This window comes from Microcaecilia unicolor, chromosome 5 (genome assembly GCF_901765095.1).
Source record: "Microcaecilia unicolor chromosome 5, aMicUni1.1, whole genome shotgun sequence".
Classification (NCBI taxonomy): domain Eukaryota; kingdom Metazoa; phylum Chordata; class Amphibia; order Gymnophiona; family Siphonopidae; genus Microcaecilia; species Microcaecilia unicolor.
In genome coordinates, this window is record NC_044035.1 from 190,318,172 (window position 1) to 190,342,834 (window position 24,663).

General features: G+C 48.5%; 2 protein-coding genes across 3 annotated transcripts in view; one reads left to right on the forward strand and one right to left on the reverse strand.

The window, feature by feature from the left end:
* TSNAXIP1 (translin associated factor X interacting protein 1) overlaps positions 1-1,986 on the reverse strand; it is a 1,164,230-nt gene extending 1,162,244 nt beyond the window's left edge. The window contains exon 1 of the mRNA XM_030203665.1: positions 1,904-1,986. Coding sequence (XP_030059525.1) covers positions 1,904-1,959 — 56 coding nt within the window. The 5' untranslated portion in view covers positions 1,960-1,986. The remainder of the gene's footprint in view (positions 1-1,903) is intronic.
* A 463-nt stretch (positions 1,987-2,449) lies between these two features.
* The window catches only part of RANBP10 (RAN binding protein 10), a 683,001-nt gene continuing 660,787 nt past the window's right edge, over positions 2,450-24,663 (forward strand). For both annotated transcript variants that reach the window (XM_030203667.1, XM_030203668.1), the window contains exons 1-2: positions 2,450-2,941; positions 4,107-4,218. In XM_030203667.1, coding sequence (XP_030059527.1) covers positions 2,743-2,941; positions 4,107-4,218 — 311 coding nt within the window. In that variant the 5' untranslated portion in view covers positions 2,450-2,742. The remainder of the gene's footprint in view (positions 2,942-4,106; positions 4,219-24,663) is intronic.

Here is a 24,663-nt window from a genome sequence, read left to right on the forward strand (position 1 = left end):
AAAAGCATCGGACCCAGCACAGACCCCTGCGGGACCCCACTAACTACCCTCCTCCACTGAGAATACTGGCCACGCAATCCTACTCTCTGCTTCCTATCTTTCAACCAGTTCTTAATCCATAATAATACCCTACCTCCGATTCCATGACTCTGCAATTTCTTCAGGAGTCTTTCGTGCGGCACTTTGTCAAACGCCTTCTGAAAATCCAGATATACAATATCAACCGGCTCCCCATTGTCCACATGTTTGCTTACCCCCTCAAAAAAATGCATTAGATTGGTGAGGCAAGACTTCCCTTCACTAAATCCGTGCTGACTTTGTCTCATCAGTCCATGTTTTTGTATATGCTCTGCAATTTTATTCTTAATAATAGCCTCCACCATCTTGCCCGGCACCGACGTCAGACTCACCGGTCTATAATTTCCCGGATCTCCTCTGGAACCCTTCTTAAAAATCGGAGTAACATTGGCTACCCTCCAGTCTTCCGGTACTACACTCGATTTTAGGGACAGATTGCATATTTCTAACAGTAGCTCCGCAAGTTCATTTTTTAGTTCTATTAATACTCTGGGATGAATACCATCAGGTCCCGGTGATTTACTACTCTTCAGCTTGCTGAACTGACCCTTCGGAGAGGAAGGGGCGAATTTTGCTGATGTTATAGAGGAAGAAGCGACAGGTCTTGGCTGTCTGCTGGATATGGGCAGAGAAGGAGAGGGAGGAGTCGAAGATGACTCCGAGGTTGCGGGCAGATGAGGGTGTTGTCGACTGAAACAGAGAGTGGAGGGAGAGGAGAAGTGGGTTTGGGTGGGAAGACAATAAGTTCGGTCTTGGCCATGTTCAGTTTCAGGTGCCGGTTGGACATCCAGGCAGCAATGTCGGATAAGCAGGCTGATACTTTGGCCTGGGTTTCCGCAGTGATTTCTGGTATGGAGAGGTAAAGCTGGGTGTCGTCAGCATAAAGATGGTATTGGAAACCATGAGATGAGATCAGCGAGCCCAAGGAAGAGGTGTAGATTGAAAAAAGAAGGGGTCCAAGGCCAGATCCCTGAGGAACTCCAACAGAGAGCGGGATGGGGGTGGAGGAAGATCCATGAGAATGTACTCTGAAGGTACGGTGGGAGAGATAAGAGGAGAACCAGGAGAGGACAGAGCCCTGGAACCCAACTGAGGATAGTGCAGCAAGAAGTAAATTATGCGTAACCCTAGTAGCGCTTTAGAAATGCTAGTTAGTAGTAGTAGTAGTATGATTGACAGTGTCAAAAGCAGCGGATAGATCGAGGAGGATGAGGATGGAGTAGTGACCTTTGGATTTGGCAAGGAACAGGTCATTACAGACTTTAGTGAGTGCTGTTTCTGTCGAGTGTAGAGGGTGAAAACCGAATTGCAGAGGATCGAGGATGGCATGAGAGGAGAGAAAATCAAGGCAGCGGCTGTGAACAGCGGCTCGTTCAAGTATCTTGGAGAGGAAGAGTAGGAGGGAGATGGGGCGGTAGTTGGAAGGACAGGCAGGGTAGCTCTGATTGGACCATACTTTTATTCTCTCTTGCTGTTTCTATCGACTAGGTCCCCACACTCTGACGGGTATATCATAACAGCGTTACTACATTTCAGTCCATTACTGACAGTCCTCGGGTGACTTCATCTTGTAACGCTTCAAGCACAAAGAACAATAGCACAAATCGGCATTATCTATACCTATACTCGGCCATAATATTTCCTATCTATTATCCAAACACCTTCTAGTGAAATTCTAAAACCACATAGCCTTCGGATTCGGGACGGTGTAAAAGCCAGATCGCCTTCGGATTCCTACTTTATGTGGTCTTCAGCTATCCTATACACCCTATGTATTAACAATTCCAAGAAGGCAATATCGTTGTGGGAGCGTTACTGTCCTTACTCGTTATGGAGTGGGGCCGTGGAAGGAGACGATGCAGGATCCTTGTACGCAGCCATAGAACTACCCAGAGAGACAGCAGCTCACGATCACGAACCACACGACACCACTCTTTCTCCAACTTCCTTGGTTCTCTATGTACAGCCGGTAACCATGGTAGCGCAGGACCCATGATACACAGCATTCTAAATTACCGCCTGTTGGAAGCAATGAAATAAAGATGATATGTGCCTCTAGTTCTTTGGAAACTGTTATCGTATTATGAAGTAGGGGCATAAGCGAGTCAAACAGTTAAACAGAAAACCAAATTATCAATATTTTTGACTTGCTGGAAGCCCTATCCTAGTTTGTAACATTCGTAAAACTAAAGTTACGTTCCTATCCCTGAAATCACAGAACTGTGATATTCCAAAGTGATATGAGAACAGCCAAACTCAAAAGCACCAGAGGAAGCCACCTTATTTATTTTAATACTGCAGACCCTGTGACTTTTTGTTTATTATGACGTTTGACAACACGTCCTCCCTACTGGAAGCTGTAGTTTCTTGAGCTACAAAATTGCCTATCTCAGCTACTGAAAACCAAGTCGATAGAACTTTAACTCCCCAAATCCTCACAGACCAGTACGAACATAGAAGACGGCCCAGGCGTCGCACTTTTTTCTGGGATTTGCAGTTTGGTTTAGCGGTTGATGTTTCAGTCTGTAGAAAAGGAGACGACAGCAACAGAAACTACAATGTCCATATTCCACGGCGTCCTCTATTGTGGTTGGGCGAATCGGCGATTGGTTACTCGGAATACCGGACTGTCTCTATAGACAGTGACACAATAGTGCATTCAAGATGGCGGAGCAAGGAGTTGGGAGCTTACATGGGGGAGAGTCGGCATTGAATTATCAAGAACAGGAACTGACTGACCGACTGAAACAGCTGTACCCCGCAGTGAACGAGGACGAGACACCCCTGCCCCGCTCGTGGAGCTCTAAGGATAAATATAACTATATAGGGCTGTCACAGATTAATCTGCGGGTACATTACAAAGGTACAGTGAGTAGATACAGTATCACAATTTGGTATCCGGGTGTATGTCATACCACCACAATGGGGTTGGCAGAGATGCCTGAGGAGTTGGACCAGAGCAGATAATTCTGAGGAGACAGCTTCTTATGAGGCCTTTTGTTCTCTTAGTTGCAATAGTGTCAATTCTACATGTTATTTAAAGTAACTTTCTAGCTAGATTTGTTGAGTTTGGGGATCTGTTATTTCTCATTTACACAGGCTGAGGTGATTATTTGCCCATTTCTTAGGGTTATCTCTTTGTGTTCGTGCCTGTAATTTGCAGTGTCATGTTTTGTTGCTGAGACTAGGAGGCTGTACTTGGGAATGCTCCGTTAATTTATCTTTATATTTGTCTCTATTTTGATACTGTTGCTCTCGCCTGTTGTTTTAAATCTGAATTTTGTTTCTGATGTCTTTGTTGTCAGGAATTTATTTAGAATCGAGTGAGACATTGGTATCTGAAACTTTAGTGAATTTTCTGTATCACTTTCTTCGTCTGGGATTGATTGTATCAGGTTGGCTTTTATTCATTAGAAGAAATGTATTTCTTGAAGGGATGGTTTTACCGATTTATTTTTGTTGCTGTTTGCCCTTCTTCTGCCCAATGGAAACTGCTTTTCAACCTCCTCATAAAAAAAAGCTACTCGCACAAAGGTATGAAGATGTGCGGGGAGTCATAGGTGCTAGCGCTGTGGGTGCTGAGCACCTCCAATATTGAACAAGCTCCTTCAGTATGTCCAGAAGCATGTACTTTGTGCTGTGCTTGTTATCCCTAGTCATTGTCAAAAGTTGGCACATATGAGGTGACTAATTCTAATAATTCTTTTCCTTTGGTGAATTTTATGGTTTGATTTTTGTGACCATTTGTGAGTTTGATTTACCTCATGCCTTAGGAATGAGATAAGGGGACAATAGAAGAGAAGGATCTGATGTAATTCATTTATATGATGGCAGTGTAGGATCATATTTATAACTTGCCTAGCTAAACCATCATGAATCATTTCTCAAGCTATGAGATTCCACTGTCTCAAACAGTATGTGTTAGAATTTAATTTCCTACAACCATATTCACCCTTGTATTTGTTTTGCAGAGCTACTGGAGGTAGCACCTGATAGTAACCTTTCCTTATCTCTCCTTTTTCCTTTAGGTCATGGAAAAAATCATAAAGATGCTGCTTCAGTTCGTGCTACCCACCCCATACCAGCAGCCTGTGGCATCTACTACTTTGAGGTGAAGATTGTCAGCAAAGGAAGAGATGGGTAAGTAACTTTTAAATGCCAGCTCATCAGAAGTTATGATACCTTAGATCTATTTTCTAGGATTATTATGTTCCAGTTATTTCTAAACTAATTTGCTAGAAGATAATAACAAAGTTACATGTTAATAAGGTCGATGAATCTTGCTGAAAACCAGGAATGGGTGGGTTAGGTTGAGTCAAGAAAGTAAGGCTTCTTGAACAGGATGGTCTTCACTAATTTTCTAAAATTTAGATAGTTCTGGGTTGATTTTACGGATTTGGGTAAAGCATTCCATAGTTGTGTGCCTATGTAGGAGAAGTTGGAGGCGTAGGTAGATTTATATTTAAGGCCATTACAATCAGGATAATGTAAATTTAGGTAGGATTGGGTTAAACTGGAACTGTTTCTAGGTGGTAGGTCAACCAGATCAAGCATGTATTTGGGAATTACACCATAAATGATCCTGTGAATCAGGGTGTAGACCTTAAAGGCAATTTTATGTGAGAGCTGAAGATGGGTCTTTTTTTGTCCTTTTGACTGAGACTGAGAACATGCAAAAAACAAACAAACAACCCCCCCCCCAAGTTATAGACTGGATTTGGTTTAAACAAATGCTGTAAAAATGCTTTGTTCCATTCCAAAGGTCTGACGGTTTTGCAATATTTACTTAGAGAAATAGATACTAAAGCTCAGATTGTTTTAAAAAGAGGTTGACAGTACACTATAATTATCAAAATGGTGCAAGCAGGCTTAGCAATATTTACAGTACTCCAATATATGTTAGTAGGTCAGGCTTTTTTATTTTTACTTTTCTTTTTTTAAATAAAAGGTTTAATCCTTCTATGTCCACGGCCATAGTGTTTTTGCTTCCCCGCCAGATCAGGTGATAGGCCATTAATCTCGTTTGGAAAAGGCAGACAGAATTTTTCAGTTTCTACATTACATTTATTCATTATGAGCACAAGTGGCTGAGAAAATAAAGGCACACTCACAGAAGAGAGGGTAAAAACAGCATACAAGCATAAACAGAAAAAAAGTAACACTGGGCCTTCAGGATAGAGGTAACGGTCGTCCTTTAATCTGAAAATGACCCGACACGGGCCGTGTTTTGGCATACAAATGCCTGCCTCAGGGGTCAGAATGGTTCTTATGTGTTAAATATGGAATAATGGAAATGAACCACGCAGTTAGGGCATATTGGCCACTACGTTGTGATTATCCTATTAATCAAACAGAACGCCGTCTTTTGGAGATCAAGTGTTTATTTCAGTACAATTTAGCACATTAGAGCCCCAAATTATTTGTATCTGAATTTAAATCACTATTCAGCCAAATATGAATAATGTATTCGGGGAACTATTTGGGGGCCGAGTCGAATTTGAATATTTAGTACAGCCCTATTTTCTAACAGTCATATCCTGGTGCATTATATGACAGGCAGAATATTGGGGAATGCTGATTTCAATGGGCGGAATCGGGGCTATAAATACTACACTGCTTTGGGATATAAGTTCAGATGAGGACTAGCTAAAATATCCCCTTCCTGGAACTGGGTAGTTTGGCATTTTTGTTTAGTAGAGTGTGCTTGGGGATGAAAGTCTGGTATTTGCCAATAGGAGAGAAATGGAGGACATATGCAAGTACATTGCATAACCTTGGCAGTATCCACAGTGTTTCTTGGGTAGTGTTGTATAGAAATTGCTGTTGGCTCATTACACCTATATTATACATATTGGACTAGAATCTGTATATTGCGCCCTAAAAAAAAGACACCTAGGCGTATTCTATAAACTGCCTAAAGTTAGGTACAGTTTATAGAATATGCCTAGTGCCGATCCATGCAACTAAATTTAGTAGCGGGCATTTACATCAAGTAAAACTTGGTGTAAATGCCTACGCCTAAGTTAGGCGCGGAGCTTGTGTATTCTGTAACAGCACATATAGTTTTTAGAAATGCCCAAAACCTGCCCATTCCACGCCCATGGCCACAACCCCTTTTCCAGTCTGCATCTTAGATTTTACACACATCACTTTACAGAGTATGCTTAGAAAGTTGTGCGCAGTTAGCTTAGCGGGGTTTAAAAAAGGTTTGGATAGCTTCCTAAAAGAAAAGTCCATAAGCCATTATTAAAATGGACTTGGGGAAAATCTACTATTTATTTCTAGGATAAGCAGCATAAAATGTATTATACTGTTTTGGGATCTTGCCAGGTACTTGTGACCTGGATTGGCCACTTTTGGAAACAGGATACTGGGCTTGATGAACCTTTGGTCTATCCCAGTAGGCAATACTTATGTACTTATATATACTTAATTGCTTAAGTGGCAATTCGGCTTGTTAAGTTAATTTATGCGTGCAGCTCAAGTTACGCTATATAGAATCTGGGAGATTTGGAGGACAGAAAGGATGTTTAGAATCTGTTTAGGTTAAATCAGTGCTTTGCAAGCTATCCAGTGTGACCCCATTTTAATATTTATGAATTCCCATGTTCCTAGATGATGATGAAAACAAAATAGCAGACCTCAACTGCCCTCACCTCTGTCATCTACTTCTTCCTCCTCCTTCCACCAGTCTTCCTAAGTATGAAGACAGCAGCAATAGTAGTGGTTGCAACACTAACAGCAGTTAGCGCAGGGCCCTGTATGTCATTGTGTTCTCACAAACCGCATGGGTTTTCAGGCTAAAAGGAGCAGGGGAGAAAGCCTGTGAACACTCACTGACTCGTGCTCTTGCTGACTGCCACTAATTGGCATAGCTTGCATTGGAGGTGCAGAGAAGGGGATCAGTACTGTTTCTGTGACCCCATCTACTAATGATGCGACCCCATTTGGGAATTACCGGGCTAAGAAAACTTTATTGCTTGCCTTTAAGAAGAGGTGACATGAGGTGCATAACAGTTTTCTAGGTCCAGTGACATTCCTTGGAGTTAGGAATAAATGGAGTGGAATACTGGCAACAATAATGGAAACTTCTCAGCTATAATCACTATCCACTGGGTGACAGGTAGGAGGATATGAAGCAGTTCCTTGATGGCTAGATGAATTTTTATAGATAGCAGTAGGCCACCTGACAACTGGATTTCTACTGTGTTAGATGAGCTTAGTATGTTAACTTGAAAATGAAACAGAACATGCCCTAGGAAGATTTGAAAATCAGTGTGTTGGCTCCTAGATTAAAATTGACAGTAGTTTTAACATCACAGTTAGGGGTCCTTTTACAGAGCAGCGGTAAGCCCAACATGAGCTTACCTCTTGCTCTTCTGGGACTACCGCTGGCCAACAAGGCTGCCGGCAGTAGTCCCGCCTCGAGCACGCACCATTTCCAGGGGACGGCAGTAGTCCCACCTCGAGCACGCGCCATTTCCAGGGGAAAAAGAAAACCCCTGGAAATGACTTGCCCAGCGATAACGTGGCGATAATCGGTCATTGCCATGAGCTGCCCGGTTACCGCCAGGTTAGCGCGGTAGCCCTTATCATCACCTTAATGGGTGGCGGTAAGGGCTCTCTGCTGCACGGCCATGCGGTGGCCATGTGTGCTGGGGGCTTTTTTGCCTGCTGCGGTAAAAAGAGCCCTGGCACACAGTAAAAACAGCCCTACCGCTAGCCCAGGGCCCCTTTTCTTGCAGCTTCCCCCTCAATGCCTTGTTTGTGTTTATCGCATAGTTGTAAATATTTACATCTAAAAATCAAACATAGACAACAAAACAGAAGATACAAAACGGAAGAATGTTCAAAAATTTATTGATGATGTCAAATACCAGACTTATTGCCCGACACAGGCTGTGTTTCGCCCAACTGCGTCAGAGGCAAAAATCTCAGAGGTATCATTCGTCGTCATCGCACTGGAGGAAAGGCATGTAATGATCATCATTAGTATATCCTTCCTGCTGTTTTTTCAAGAACTCATTATTCTATCAAGAACCTAGCATTTCAAGGTTCATGTGAATAACATTTATTATGATGAATGATATCTCTGAGACTTTTGCCCCTGACGCAGCCCTTCTTGGGCGAAACATGGCCTGTGTCGGGCAATAAGTCTGGTATTTGACATCATCAATAAATTTTTGAACATTCTTCCGTTTTGTATCTGCTGTTTTGTTTGCTACGTTGGAGTTTGCAGATCGTTTGCCTTGTTGTTTTTTGGGACCATCTAAAAATCAAATACATCTTAAGTTCAACTGATCTGCAATAAAGGTAGTTAGTGAAAACATTTACATTTTGAGAAGTGATTTTCAGTTTTAACAGTGATGAATAATGATATTAAAACTGTTTGCTTTATGGATTACATTTGAAATTAACATACGGAATGAAGAAAAAATCTATTTTGATTTCTTATGTGTTTTAATACTTGACAAAAATCACAGTGGTTATATAATTGACTTGCTGTCATTTGGTGATAAGGTGAAATATTCCCTTTAGTGCTTGATTGTACAGCTCTTTGTCTTACCATGCTCAGTCTCGCTTCACTTCATGTAGCCAGTGGAGTAAGTGGGTGTGTGTGTGTTAGCTGGCCAGCTTAGAGATCAACAGGTGTGGTTCTTGGTAGATTGGGCATGCACATTCCACTGGCCACCAGCAACAGACTCCATGTCTAGAGAACAATGGACACAGCGATAAATAAAAGTGATGTAAGCGTTATGCAATATTCTAAATTGGATCTCATGAAGCCCCACATCAGGTGTGACCCAAAAAGCTAACTCATAACACCGTGACGGCTCTTGCTCTAAAACTTTTCTCCCCAAACGTGCACTCCACTCCACCTGCTGCTTGTGGAAAAAAAGGGAAAGGCCTATGCGCTCTCCCCTTTTTATACCAGAGGGAGAGCGAGTTCTGAGCAGCGGGCACCTGCAAAAACCAATTATCTAGTGCTGTGAAGTAGGCAAGGCCGCCACCCCTCCCCCTCAAGGAGGCCAAATAATGTTGAAGTTGTAAGAATCAGTAAAAGTGTCTTTGTGGGATATTCCATACAGCCTGACATTCGGAGAAAGTAGGGCAATTCCCCTGCCCCAACTCCACCCTTGTCCAACATATCACCATCCCCCAAAAGGAGATCCCGTCTGGCTCGCAGCAAAGTCAAGATTTCACAAGATCTCCAAAAAAGGGGACGCTCCCCCTATCCTGGTTCTCCACCATTCCCAAGCCTTCTTCAATGGGCGCGCAAGGGGAGAGATCCCAGTCCTCCTACCTCTACAGTGAAAGGCATTAAACATCGAAACGGCTGGATCCTTGCATTCCCATACCCCCTCAGGTGCAAATTTAAAGTGTCCCGTGTGAAGTTCATGTATCCACCACATGATTGCAGCCACATTATACAAACGAAGATCCGGCAGACACCCCCCCCCCCCCCCCCCGCTACGTTCTCCAACCAATTTGTTATAACCTATTCTCGCCCTGCGTGCCCTCCATACAAAGGAAGAAATGATTCCCCTGTACTGTGATTCGTCCCTCTGCAGGACCCACAATGGCATCATCTGCAATGGGTAAAGTATCTTTGCCACTCAGCCTAAGAAGGAAAGAGGGAGATCCTGCCAGCGGCGACACAAACCCTTAATGCTTTCTAGCTTCTCTTGTACATTTTTCTTATACATTATATTCACATCCCTGTGAAGGTAAATCCCTAAATATTTCAAGGGCCCTGCCGTCCAAGCAAAGGGAAAGTCAGACCACTGCTTGTAGCCTCAATTTGACGACAACGGTAGGGCTTCCGACTTTCGAAATTAATTCTGAGCCCTGAAAAACTGCTAAGTCTTTGTATTAACTGTACCAATACGTGGGTTCCCTTGGACACTTGCTCCAAGAAAATCAACATATCATCTGCAAAAAGGTTGATTTTGTATTCTTGGGACCCCACCTTAATGCTCTCCAGTTCACTGAATTGGCGTATCTTGCAGGCTAGTGGCGCCAATGCCAAGACAAACAACATGGGAGATAGGGGACATCCCTGTTTCATACCTCGTTCCAAACCAGATTTTTCAGTAAGGTTCCCATTAATTAGTATTTGCGCTGTTGGCTTTCTGTACAACGCCCGAACGCCCATCAAAAATTCCCCGAAGATACCAAATTTGGGAAAAACCCAAAACAAATAATCCCACAGTACCTTGTCAAAAGCTTTTTCAGCATCCAGACTAGTAAGTATTGCATTCCCTGGTCTGCCCTTTGTCACCTGCAGGGCTTCATCACACCGCATTATGTTAGTAGAAGCGTATCTGCCCGGAACAAACCCGTTTGATCTTCATGACACCAGGCACGGCAGTAGCCTTACCCATCTAGCAGCCAGAACACTATTAAATCAGGATGTGAATATCTTTGCTAAAGATATAATAGGTCTGTATGAGCCAACTGCTTCATTTCTCCCGGGGTTCGCAGCACCACTATGGTAACATGCGTCAAGTACCCAGTTTGCTGGCTTGACCCAACATAGGGCCCTACATAGGCTGCAAAGGGGCCTACTAACTGAACCCCAGGATCTTGTAAAATTCAACTCCCAGTCCCGTCCGGTCCAGGGGCCTTTGCTAATTTAATTTCTTAATAGCTTGCTGTTTTTGAACTTCTTGAAAAGGCGCATCAAGGTTTCCAGCTGCTTTTGCGACAACTCTGGAATGCGGAGGTTGTCGAAAAAGGTTTCCCTCTCCTGTATGTCACATTGACCCTCATCGTACAGGGACTGGTAAAAGTCTACAAAAGCTTTCTGAATATCCTCTCATCTATGTAGCTCATTCCTTGACCGATCCCTAATACGCGTGATTAGCTTTTTGGCAGATCTACTCTTAACCATCATTGCTAGCAGCTTACCTGCCTTATGTCCCCACCAGTGCAGATTATATTTATAAAGCTGGACATCCAGTCGAGCCCTTTGGTTCAACACTTCAATAATTTGCCTTTTGATCCGCCAGTATGAGTCTCTGTCGCCTGGCTTACTGTTACGTCTGTGGCCGTGACCACCCTCAGACTTACCCTGTTTCTGGGAGTCAGTGGCTGTGCTGGCTTCTGCTTGTCTCTGTGTCTGTCTTAGTTTCTCTCTGGCTCTGTGTGCTGATTGCCCTACTGAACCTCACCTGTGTGGGCTATGCCTCTTCCAAGATGGCTGCCGCCGACTCCTCTATGCCAGTATCCAAGATGGCTCCCACTGGGCTGACTTCTCTGTGTGTCAAGCTCTGTTGGATGCAAGGTGATTGCTGCAGCTGTGCCTCTGGTGTGGAAGGGCTTTATTATCACTTAGAGACTACATCCCGGGCCTTTGCATTTCATCTAGGGCCCTGGTGTAAGCGTGCTCTGTACACTGTTTCAGTGTTTGCTCTGTGTGAGTTTCTATGTTTGACTAGATTAGGGTTACCAGTCGTCCGGATTTTCCCCGGACATGTCCTCTTTTGAGGGCATGTCCGGGGCGTCCGGCGGATTTTGCCTGCACCCAACGTTTGTCCGGATTTCTGGACAAACGTGGGCGCGGTGCGGCAGGCGCGTTGCGTGTGGGCGGGCGATCGCGCCGTGGTAACCCTACTCCCGTCCCCGTCCCCTTCCTTACCATGTTCCCTGGTGGTCTAGTGACGTCTTCGAGGCAGGAAAGAGCCCCCTCTTTCCTGCCTGGAGCGCGGCCTCCCCTGTCTATCATCCTCCTCGGGCTGGCTGGGGAGTCAAAATGGCCGCCGAGAGTTGAACTCTCGCGAGGCCACTTCAACTCTCGGTGGCCATTTTGAATCTCCAGCCAGACCGAGGAGGATGCAGCAGGCAGGACAGGCAGCGCTCCGGGCAGGAAAGAGGGGCTCTTTCCTGCCCCGAAGAGAAGACCTACTAGACCACCAGGGCTAGATAGTAAGGGAGGGGGGGAACCATGTGACGGGGGCGGGGAATAGAGGGGCGGAACGAGGACCCCGAAGGGGCGTGGCGGGGGCGGGGTATGGGGCGTGGCGGGGGCGGGGTAGGGGGCGTGACATGTGTCCTGCTTTTTCAGAGGACACAAAAATGGTAACCCTAGACTAGATAGCTTAGGCACCGTGTGGCTTGTTAGCCTGTGTATAGCTTTGCTAGTGCTCTTGTGTTTTGTTTAGACTAGCCAGCTTAGACACCGTGTGGCTTGTTAGCCTGTATATAGCTTTGCTAGTGCTCTGTGTTTGTTTAGACTAGCCAGCTTAGGCACCGTGTGGCTTGTTAGCCTGTATATAGCTTTGCTAGTGCTCTGTGTTTGTTTAGACTAGCCAGCTTAGGCTAGGGTTACCATTTTGTGTCCTCTGAAAAAGAGGACACATGTCACGCCCCCTACCCCGCCCCGCCTCATACCCGCCCCCGCCACGCCCCCTTCGGGTCCCGTTCCGCCCCTCTATTCCCCGCCCCCCGTCACATGGTTCCCCCCCTCACTTACGATCTAGCCCTGGTGGTCTAGTAGTGTCTTCTCTTCGAGGTCAGGGAAAAGAGCCCCCTCTTTCCTGCCCGAGCGCTGCCTGTCCTTGCCTGCTGCATCCTCCTCGTCTGGCTGGAGAGTCAAAATGGCCACCGAGAGTTTGAAGTGGCCTCGCGAGAGTTCACTCTCGGCGGCCATTTGAATCCCCAGCCAGACCGAGGAGGATGATAGACAGGGGAGGCAGCGCTCCAGCAGGAAAAGAGGGGGCTCTTTCCTGCCTCGAGAGACGTCACTAGACCACCAGGGGAACATGGTAGGAGGGGAGGGGACGGGAGTAGGGTTACCACGGCGCCGATCGCCCGCCCACACGCACGCGCCTGCCCGCACCCGCGCCGACGTTTGTCCAGAAATCCGGACAAACGTGGGTGCAGGCAAAATCCGCCGGACGCCCCGGACATGCCCTCAAAAAGAGGACATGTCCGGGGAAATCCGGACGAATGGTAACCCTAGCTTAGGCACCGTGTGGCTTGTTAGCCTGTATATAGCTTTGCTAGTGCTCTGTGTTTGTTTAGACTAGCCAGCTTAGGCACCGTGTGGTTTGTTAGCCTGTGTATAGCTTTGCTAGTGCTCTGTGTTTGTTTAGACTAGCCAGCTTAGGCACCGTGTGGCTTGTTAGCCTGTGTATAGCTTTGCTAGTGCTCTGTGTTTGTTTAGACTAGCCAGCTTAGGCACCGTGTGGCTTGTTAGCCTGTGTATAGCTTTGCTAGTGCTCTGTGTTTGTTTAGACTAGCCAGCTTAGGCACCGTGTGGCTTGTTAGCCTGTGTATAGCTTTGCTAGTGCTCTGTGTTTGTTTCCAGTGCATGACTTATTAGCTTGGGCACAGCTTTGTTGTTAGCTGGTGTATAGCTTTCAAGTCTCCTGAGTGTGCTCTGTGTATGTTTCTTGTGTATGACTGGTTTGCCTGGGTATAGCGTTTCTATTAGCCTAGGTACAGTTTACTAGTCATTGTGTTTAAACCTGCCGACTGCCAGAACCCGGACAGTCCCTGCCTGTCGGCCTTGCCTGCGCCTAGGTGCCAGGGGGCACTCCTGGATCTTCATTCCTGCTGTTCCTGCTTGCAAGTTCCAGTTCCGGGTTTTCCTGTAAGTCCTACCGGCTGCCAGAACCTGAGGGCTCAACCCTCGGGGAAAGGTGGTCAAGCGTAGGTGAAGCCTAGGTCCAGTGTGTTCCAGTCCAGCGGGTTTCACTCCTGTATGTTCCAGTCCTGTGGGGCCCTCCAGTGTGTTCTAGTCCAGCGGGCTCCACTCCAGTGCGCACCCGTCCGGTGCGTTCCAGTTCCGTGTATTCCGGTGTAGAACTCCAGTCCGGGGTTCCGGTCCAGTTTTGTCTCATCTCTACCTTAGAGGTGATCTTGCCTGCCACTGCCGCTCCACGGTAGTGGCCCATGGGCTCACGAACCCAGTGCTCCCGGGGAAGAAGCCTGACAGTATGCCAAGGTCCTCGAGCACGCGACACTTACCTCCTCTCAGCACCAATGACCTAGCCTCCTGAAGTTGTCCTAACAATTTAATAAGCGCGTTATCTCTCTCCCTACGGGTATGACTAGTATACGCAATTATTTTCCCCCTCATCACCGCCTTACCAGCTTCCCAGAACATTAGGAGATCCACCTCTTCTGCTTTATTAGTTTTTTTAAAAACCTGCCACTCTTCCACTAAATATTCCCGAAAACTCGGATCTTGATCTAGTGCAGGGTTCATCCTCCATCCAGCTGCACTACTCTGCCCCATAAACACTCCCCAATCTACCCATACGATGCTGTGATCCAACATTACCCACGCGTCTATACCTACTGCCCGTACTGAAGATAGCATTGAAGAGGGGAGCAGCACATAATCTAAACGCGCATGCACCTTGTGAACCCTGGAGTACATAAGTAATGCCACACTGTAAAAAGACCAAGGGTCCATTGAGCCCAGCATCCTGTCCACGACAGCGGCCAATCCAGGCCAAGGGCACCTGGCAAGCTTCCCAAACGTACAAACATTCTATACATGTTATTCCTGGAATTGTGGATTTTTCCCAAGTCCATTTAGTAGTGGTTTATGGACTTGTCCTTTAGGAAACCGTCTAACCCCTTTTTAAACTCTGTCAAGCTAACAGCCTTCACCACGTTCTCCGGCAACGAATTCCAGAGTTTAATTATGCATTGGGTGAAGAAATATTTTCTCCGATTTGTTTTAAATTTACTACACTGTAGTTTCATCGCATGCCCCCTAGTCCTGGTATTTTTGGAAAGCGTGAACATACGCTTCACATCCACCTGTTCCACTCCACTCATTATTTTATATACCTCTATCATGTCTTCCCCCTCAGCCATCTCTTCTCCAAGCTGAAAAGCCCTAGCTAGCCTCCTTAGTCTTTCTTCATAGGGAAGTCGTCCCATCCCCGCTATCATTTTAGTCGCCCTTCGCTGCACCTTTTCCAATTCTGCTATATCTTTCTTGAGATGCGGCGACCAGATTTGAACACAATACTCGAGGTGCGGTCGCACCATGGAGCAATACAACGGCATTATAACATCCTCACACCTGTTTTCCATACCTTTCCTAATAATACCCAACATTCTATTCGCTTTCCTAGCCGCAGCAGCACACTGAGCAGAAGGTTTCAGTGTATTATCGACAACGACACCCAGATCCCTTTCTTGGTCCGTAGCTATAATTCGGGTTCTTTTTTCCCACATGCATCACCTTGCACTTGCTCACATTAAACGTCATCTGCCATTTAGCCACTCAGTCTCCCCGTCTCGTAAGGTCCTTCTGTAATTTTTCACAATCCTGTCGCAAGTTAACGTCTTTGAATAACCTTGTGTCATCAACAAATTTAATTACCTCGCTAGTTACTGCCATCTCTAAATCATTTATAAATATATTAAAAGGCAGCGGCCCTAGCACAGACCCCTGAAGAACCCCGCTAACTACCCTTCTCCATTGTGAATACTGCCCATTTAACCCCACTCTCTGTTTCCTATCCTTCAACAAGTTTTTAATCCACAATAGGACTTTTCCTCCTATCCCGTGACCCTCCAATTTCCTCTGTAGCCTTTCATGAGGTACCTTGTCAAACGCTTTTTGAAAATCCAGATACACAATATCAACCGGCTCCCCTTTGTCCACATGTTTGTTTACTCCTTCAAAGAATTGAAGTAAATTGGTCAGGCAAGATTTCCCCACACAAAAGCCGTGCTGACTTGGTCTCAGTAATCCATGTCCTTGGATGTGCTGTGTAATTTTGTTTTTGATAATAGTCTCTACCATTTTCCCCGGCACCGACGTAAGACTCACCGGTCTATAATTTCCCGGATCTTCCCTGGAACCTTTTTTAAAAATCGGCGTTACATTGGCCACGCCGATTTTTAAAATAGGTTCCAGGAGTAGAAGGTATAATCGTGAGCATCCAGATTCAGTACATGCCAGGCATCCAACAGGCCCAGTTCATGCATCAAAAAATTCACGCCCTTTCCTTCCGCTCCTTTTATCCTAGGTTTAGGGGGGCTGCAGTCTATAAGTGGATCTGCGGTGATGTTAAAATCTCCCCCTATTACCAATTTTTATTCACTCAGCGGTGCCAGTGTTGCTAAACTATCACAAAAGAATTTGTTGGAGTACACATTTGGTTCATAAACAGAACACAGAGCCACTTTAAAACCCTGAATTACCCCCAACCAAATTACAAACCGCCCCTCTGGATCTTGTACAGTTCTATGCTTAGTACAAACAAGGGACCGATTAATAGGAATGACCACTCCACACTGTCTACTATTGTAAGAGGCAAAAGCCCAGGGCCGTGCCTAGGGTCTGTGGCGCCCCCCTGCAGCCTATCAGTTGGCAACCCCCCTGCAGACTATCAGTTGGTGTTGGCAGCGCCCCCCCCCCCCCCCCCCCCCCCCCCCGTGAAAATGATCGCTCACCACTTGCCACACTGACAGGAATTGTCAGCAATATTCTTAGAAACAAATTGCTATACATTGCAAAATAAGATAGCAGATGTAAATTCTCAAAGTGGACATATTCCAAACACTAAAATGAAAATAAAATGATTTTTTTTTCTACCTTTGTTGTCTGGTGACTTTCTTTTTCTGATCATGCTGGCCCAGTATCTGATTCTGCTGCTATCTGTCCTCTTAACTCCGTTTCCAGGGCTTCCTTTCCATTTATTTCTTTCCTTTCCTCCTTTCTTCTTCATTTCTGGTCCTCAGCTTCTGCCTATTTTCTTCATCCATGTTCAGTTTTTCTCCTCTCTTCCTTTTCCCTCATTTCATCTCCTTCATCTCTCTTCCCTCCCCTCTATGTCCAGCAATTTCTCCTCTCTCCCTGAGCCCTGCCCTCCCAATCCATGCCCATCCATGCTCCTCTGTCCCCTGCCCCCTCCATTCATCCCTTTCCAGCAATTCCCCTCTCTCCCTGAGCCCTGCCCTCCCAATCCATGCCCATCCATGCTCCTCTGTCCCGTGCCCCCTCCATTCATCCCTTTCCAGCAATTCCCCTCTCTCCCTTCCATGACCCCCCTCGCATCCATGCTCCTCTCTCTCCCATGTCCCAGCCTGGCCCGCCCTCTTCTCCCCCCCCTTCGCATCCATGCTCTCGTTTCTCCCCTGCCCTCCCGCTCCCATTGTTCAACTGCCCACCCTCTTCTCTCCCCCCAACATCCCTTTTCTTTTTTTTTCTTTTTAAATTTACCTCCGTGGCGGTTCCGGCAGCGCAGCGTCAGGGAAGGAGGCGGCGCTCCCGACGTCTAGCCTTCCCTTCGCTGTGTTCCGCCTTCTTCTGACGTCATCCTTGACGTCAGAAGAAGGTGGAACACAGCGAAGGGAAGGCTAGAGACGTCGGGAGCGCCGCCTCCTTCCCTGATGCTGCGCTGCCGGAACCGCCACCACGGAGGTAAATTTAAAAAGAAAAAAAAAGAAAAGGGATGTTGCGGGAGGGCGAGCGAGGTGAGCATGGTGAGGCGGCGCCCCCCAGAGGGAAGCGCCCCCCTGCCATGCTTACCTCGCTTACCGTGTTAGCACGGCCCTGCAAAAGCCAGCTCACCCACACAGCTTTTTTTTAGTTTCACATGCTCTGAATGAGAAAGATGCATCTCCTGAAGGAGCAGAACATTTACCTTCATGCGCCTGCTATAACTCAGTATTTTTGTACACTTAATTGGCGAGTGTCTGTCATCTACATTTAAAGTAGCCACTCTAACGCTACCCATCCTTTCCTCCACCCAGTAGACTAACAAACCGAGTAAATTTAAATAATACCCTCCCGGGTACGGCTTCCCAGCTCAAACCCCCCCCCCCCCGGAAAACATACGGTAAGAGTGCTTCTATACCATTTTGAGCTACCAAAATATCCCGGACACAGAAATCCCCACTCCATCAACCCCATCTCCCCTTAAACCCCCCTCCCCCACAGGCTCCCGTTCCTCCCCCACACACACTCCAACTAACCCACACACAAACCATACTTCCCACTACCATCCGTAATAGACCATCAGCCACACACACCCCTTCCCCCTCCTTCTTCCATCCTTTCTGAACTCTAAATCCCCACTGGCCAAAATGGCACTTTGTCCCTCTATATCCATGGCCCCCTCCCCCCGCCACCTAGAATGCCCACTAGCAATACACACCACACCTCAACATGGAAACATAACTCAGACTTAACAACAACAGCAACTGAACTGCAGAGAATCTATATGGTTCACGTGGCTCTAGTCTAGCCTGCAATTCAAGGCCTTGCAGGCAACGGGAAAGTCCAAACATGTCCAGACTCATATCAGGATTGCAGATCACAGTTTTTATGAAGATTGTCCCCATTCAAAATAACCAACTCCAATAAACCAGCAGACCTTCTTCCTTTCAGATCGCCCAGATTAAACAGCTTGCACATCTTTCAGCGTCAAGTAACTTGGGGCAGCTTCTCTACAAATGCCCGTAATTCCTCCACTTTGGGTAAGGTTACTGTCCGGTTGTCATGAGTGATACGGACCCGTGCAGGATCCTGGAAAGCAAACTTCCATAACATCATGCTGATCAATCCATAGACTGGTGGGTTGTGTCCATCTACCAGCAGGTGGAGATAGAGAGCAATCCTTTTGCCTCCCTATATGTGGTCATGTGCTGCCGGAAACTCCTCAGTATGTTCTCTATCTCAGCAGGTGGTGGTCACACACAGCAGCAGCTCTGGCTAGGTCTCCAAGCCTAATTTTTAGGTTTTGTTGAGTACCTGGGGTTGAGGGCTCTTCTTGAGCAAGTGCAAACCTGGTGGTGCCAGGTCCCTCCTTTTCTCCCCCCTACCGCTGGCTCCGTTAAAAAAAAAAAAAAAATTTTTGGACGTCTTTAAGGGCGTTTATTTCAACGTTTATTGCAGCTACTCACTGGGACACCAGTTCGTTACAGCTCGGAGCGAGAAGCAGGTAATTTTACCTTTTTATAGCGGGCAGGGGGTTCCCCGTTCGGTCTCCACGTGGCTTATGGCGTCGGAGGGCGAGGGCGCGAGGATTCGCTCCCCGGACCGCGTGGGTGCGTCTAGCGGGGATGCGGGGATTTCAAAACCTGAATCGCCTTTGTTAAGCATCAGTTTGGAGGCCGATCAGTGTCCCGGTTCTTCCTCCGGTGCGGCGGTTTTTCCCGCCATAAGTGCCCATCCCCCGCTGCTCGCCCACTCCATGTTGGCCGGCCACTCTGCTCGGACGGCTTCTTCTTGGGCCGCCCTCGAGCTGGGAGACGTTAATACTATGGTCGCCCTTGATTCGGGCGACGGTAAGAAAGCGGCCAAAGTTAAGCGCCATTCTTCCCACGCGGCTCCTTCTCGGAGTTTCGCGCCGGACGCCATTTTGGATGCGCAGCACGTTTCTCCCCCGCTCTTGCAAGCGCCGGTTGAGGGTGCGGCTATGGCCGTGGCCTAAGCTGCAGAAGTGCACTGTTCGGGGGGATTCTCCCCTGAGTTCATTTTGCTGCTGCATCAGGCTTTTCTTATGCAAAACGCTGCCCCTGCCCCCCTGTCTGATAAAGGGGTTGAGGCCTCCGGAAGCAAACGCCCTCGGGTGGATTTCCAGGCCCTAGAGGACGCTGTCTCCTCTGATGTAGATGAGGGCAGCGTATCTGAGTTCTCCCAACGGTCCTTTGGGGATTCCTTGGAGGAGACGGATTCCCGTTCAGATGGAGCGGATGACCCCTCTGCAGCGCGGATCTTTCGCTCAGAGGATTTGCCCAACCTGTTAGTGCAGGCCATGAGCATTTTGAAGATTTCCTCTCCGGAGGACGTCTCTCCCTCAGCCTCTGTTGGCTCCGCCATTATGCTGGGGACGAAGCGCCTGCCTAGAACCTTCCACGTGCATGAAGCCATGTGCACCTTGATTTCGGCTCAATGGGATGTCCCAGAAGCGAGCCTCAAAGTGGCTAGGGCTATGTCCCGCCTCTATCCTCTGCCTGAAGGTGAACGGGAGGCCTTTCTTTGGCCTACCGTGGATTCTTTAATCACTGCGGTGACTAAGAAAACGGCGTTGCCGGTGGAAGGTGGCACGGCCCTAAAGGACGCCCAAGACAGAAGATTGGAGGTGCTTTAAGTTTGCAGGCCTCAGTTTGTGGCTCCTATGTGGCCAGGGCGTGCCTGACGATTGTGCAGCGGGCTTCCCCCTTGGATCCTTCCTTGAGGGCTGATTGGCCGGCCCTGGAATCGGGCTTGGCTTATTTGGCAGGCTTGCTGTATGATGTCTTGAGAGCCTCAGCTAAAGGTATGGCTCAGACAGTCTCTGCGCGGCGGTGGCTTTGGCTGAAGCATTGGTCTGCGGACCACGCCTCTAAGTCTCGCCTGGCAAAGTTGCCTTTTAAAGGCAAGCTGCTTTTTGGGGTTGAGCTGGACAAAATTGTGACCGATCTCGGCACGTCTAAGTGCAAGAGGTTACCAGAGGTCAGGGCTCGGGCCAGTGCTCACCCCGGTAACTCCAAAGGACGGTTTCAGGAAGCCCGTCGGTATCGCCCGGGCAAGTCGGGCTCCTCTGCCCCCTCTTCCTTCAAGAGGAACTTCTCCCCCAAGCAGCATTCCTTTCGCAGAGACCGCCATCCCGGAGGTGCTTCCTCCGGTCTTCCTCCAGGGTCTCGTACCCAATGACGGGGCCCTGGTCCATGGCCCAGTGCAGATTGGAGGACGCCTGTCCTCGTTTCTGGGCGAGTGGACCAGGGTAACTTCAGACGCTTGGGTGCTGGAAGTCATCAGAGACGGCTACAAGCTAGAGTTCTGCCGACCCTTAAGAGACGGGTTTGTACACTCTCCCTGCAAGTCTCCGGTCAGAGCTGTGGCAGTGCAGCAGACTTTGGACAATCTGATCCGCCTGGGTGCGGTCATTCCGGTGCCAGAAGATCAGCTTGGCAAGGGACGTTACTCCATTTACTTTGTGGTACCAAAGAAAGGAGGTTCTGTACGGCCTATCCTCGACCTCAAAGGGGTCAATCGGGCCTTGAAAGTTCGGCACTTCCGAATGGAGACTCTCCGGTCTGTTATAGCGGCAGTGAAGGCAGGGGAGTTCCTGGCATCCTTGGACATCAAGGAAGCTTACCTACATATTCCCATCTGGCCTCCTCATCAACGCTTTCTGCGTTTTGCAGTCCTGGGCCGACACTTCCAGTTCAGAGCCCTCCCGTTCGGGTTGGCTACTGCTCCGCGGACCTTCTCTAAAGTAATGGTGGTCATCGCAGCCTTCCTACGAAAGGAAGGAGTACAAGTCCATCCTTATCTGGACGACTGGTTGATCCGAGCCCCCTCTTATGCAGAGTGCGGCAGAGCTTCAGACCGGGTGATTGCTCTTTTGAGCTCCCTGGGGTGGATCATCAACTGGGAGAATAGCCAGCTGCGCCCGACTCAGTCCCTGGAATATCTGGGAGTTCGTTTCGACACCCAAGTTGGCAGAGTGTTCCTGCCGGACAATCGAATTGTCAAGCTTCAGGCTCAGGTGGACCAGTTCCTAGTAGCCTCTCCTCTTCGGGCTTGGGACTATGTGCAGCAGTTGGGCTCTATGACGGCCACGATGGAAGTAGTGCCCTGGGCCAGGGCTCATATGAGACCACTACAACTCTCTCTGCTGCAGCGCTGGACTCCAGTGTCGGAGGATTACGCTGTGCGCCTTCCCTTGGACCTAGCGGTGCGCAAGGCGCTGAGCTGGTGGCTGAGGACAGACAAGTCCGCAGGGATGCCTCTTTTGACCCCGGAGTGGGTTGTCGTCATGACGGACGCCTCTTTGACGGGCTGGGGAGCCCATTGCTTGGGAAGGACAGCGCAGGGGCTCTGGTCTCCTGCAGAGGCAAAGTGGTCTATCAACCTCCTGGAACTCAGAGCCATTCGGTTGGCGCTTTTGGAGTTTCTCTCGGTACTGGCGTTGAAGCCAGTACGGGTCCTGTCGGACAATGCCACGGCTGTGGCCTATGTCAATCGCCAGGGAGGTACCAAGAGCGCCCCTCTAGCCAAGGAGGTCATGAATCTATGCCAGTGGGCGGAAGCGAACCTGGAACAGCTGTCAGCGGCCCACATTGCTGGAGTCATGAATGTCAAGGCGGACTTTCTCAGTCACCATACCTTGGATACCGGAGAGTGGCAGCTATCGGCTCAGGCGTTCTTGGACATCACGAAGCGCTGGGGCCAGCCGAGCCTAGACCTGATGGCGTCATCGGCCAATTGCCAAGTGCCGCGCTTTTTCAGCAGAGGACGGGACCCTCGATCTCTGAGAGTAGATGCTCTTCTCCAACAGTGGCCGACACAGGAGCTTCTCTATGTGTTCCCGCCCTGGCCCATGTTGGGCAGGGTACTAGACCGGGTGGCAAAGCATCCGGGCCGGGTAATCCTGGTGGGTCCGGACTGGCCCAGACGTCCCTGGTATGCGGACTTGATCAGGCTCTCAGTGGACGGACCTCTGCGACTGCCAGCGGAGCAGGACCTGTTGCATCAGGGTCCCGTGGTGATGGAGGATCCCTCCCCCTTTGGTCTTACGGGCCTACCTCTTGAGTGGCAGCGCCTGAGGAAGAAAGGCTTCTCAGACAAGGTCATCGCCACTATGCTGAGAGCAAGGAAGCGCTCTACTTCTACTGCTTACGCCAGGGTTTGGCGTACCTTTGCATCGTGGTGTGAGGCAGGCTCACTTTCTCCCTTCACTGCTCCAATTTCTTCAGTGTTGGCGTTCCTGCAAGAAGGTCTGGAGAAAGGCCTGTCGCTCAGTTCCCTTAAAGTCCAGGTAGCGGCTCTGGCTTGCTTCAGGGGCCGCCTGAAGGGTGCTTCCCTGGCTTCGCAGCCAGATGTGGTGTGCTTTCTCAAGGGAGTTATTCACCTGCGCCCTCCTCTGCACTCAGTGGTACCTGCGTGGAATCTCAATCTAGTGCTAAGAGCCTTGCAGAAGCCGCCTTTTGAACCCTTGTCGAGGGCATCTCTGAAAGACCTGACGTTGAAAGCAGTCTTTTTGGTGGCTATCACTTCAGCCAGAAGAGTTTCTGAGCTCCAGGCACTATCATGTCGAGAGCCCTTTCTGCAGTTCACTGAGGCAGGAGTGTCTATTCGCACAGTGCCTTCCTTCCTGCCCAAGATTGTTTCTCGCTTCCATGTGAAACAGCAGCTCTGTCTCCCATCCTTTCGTAGGGAGGACTACCCAGAGGAGTACTCTGCTCTCAAATATCTAGATGTGAGACGAGTCATCATCAGATACTTGGAAGTGACCAATGATTTCCGGAAGTCGGATCATCTGTTTGTCCTGTTTGCAGGTCCTCGTAAGGGTCTGCAGGCTGCTAAGCCTACAGTGGCAAGATGGGTCAAGGAAGCCATTGCAGCGGCTTATGTGGCCGCGGGGAAGGTGCCGCCTATCCGGCTGAAGGCTCACTCCACTAGAGCTCAGGCGGCCTTGATGGCGGAGGCCGGGTCCATCTCCTTGGAAGAGATTTGCAAGGCGGCAACTTGGGCATCGGCTCATACCTTCTCCAGGTATTACCGCTTGACTGTGGCTGCTCGGGCGGAGGCCCGGTTTGGAGCTTCAGTGTTGCGGTCAGGGATTTCTATGTCCCGCCCTGGGTGAGTACTGCGTCAGTACATCCCACCAGTCTATGGATTGATCAGCATGATGATATGGAAGGTAAAATTATGTATCATACCTGATAATTTTCTTTCCATTAATCATAGCTGATCAATCCATAGCCCCTCCCAGATATCTGTACTGTTTTTATTCTGGTTGCATTTCAGGTTCAAGTTTAGTCTTCAGTTCCTGTTCAGGAGGACTTCATGTTCAAGTTTTTTCAATTGGATTCTTCAGGAGTTGAGACGGTTTTGTGTTACAGTGAGCTGCTGCATTCCTCTCCCCTCTGTTTTACGGGGCTGGATTGAGACCTAAATTCTGCCGGCGCTCCCTCCCGCTTCGTGCGGCTGTAGGGCAGCTTTGTACCCCTCCCGCTTCGGCGGTGTTAGGGTCAGTCAGCTCCTCCCGCGGTTGCAGGATAAGCCAGATCCCCCCGCATCGGCGGGGTGGTGTCCCTCCCCCGCTCCGCGGGGATGAGCTGGACGGATTCCCCTCCCCCACTTGTGTGGGGATGAGCTGGGTTAATTCTCCTCCCCCATTTCGGCGGTGGTGAGCTGGGCAGAGTGTCCCTTTGTGGGTGTAATTCTCTAAGTGCTGAGTCCTGCGGATGGAGCTTTGATATCGACATACTGAGGAGTTTCCGGCAGCACATGACCACATATAGGGAGGCAAAAGGATTGCTCTCTATCTCCACCTGCTGGTAGATGGACACAACCCACCAGTCTATGGATTGATCAGCTATGATTAATGGAAAGAAAATTATCAGGTATGATACATAATTTTACCTTTACTCCTTTCACATATAGCTGGGAACAATAGGGCACCAACAACTTCCTTTGCTCCGCCACACGCGTGGAGAAATCTTGAAACAGCAACAGCCTTGCTCCCTTATATTCCACAGATTGTTGTTTCCTGAAAAGCTCCAGCAGCTTGGCTTTGATCGCATAGTTTAGAAATCTCACTATTATCGGCCTCGGTTTTGCGGCACCATCTCTCTTGGCTCCCAGCCGATGTATGCGCTCCACCTGCACCA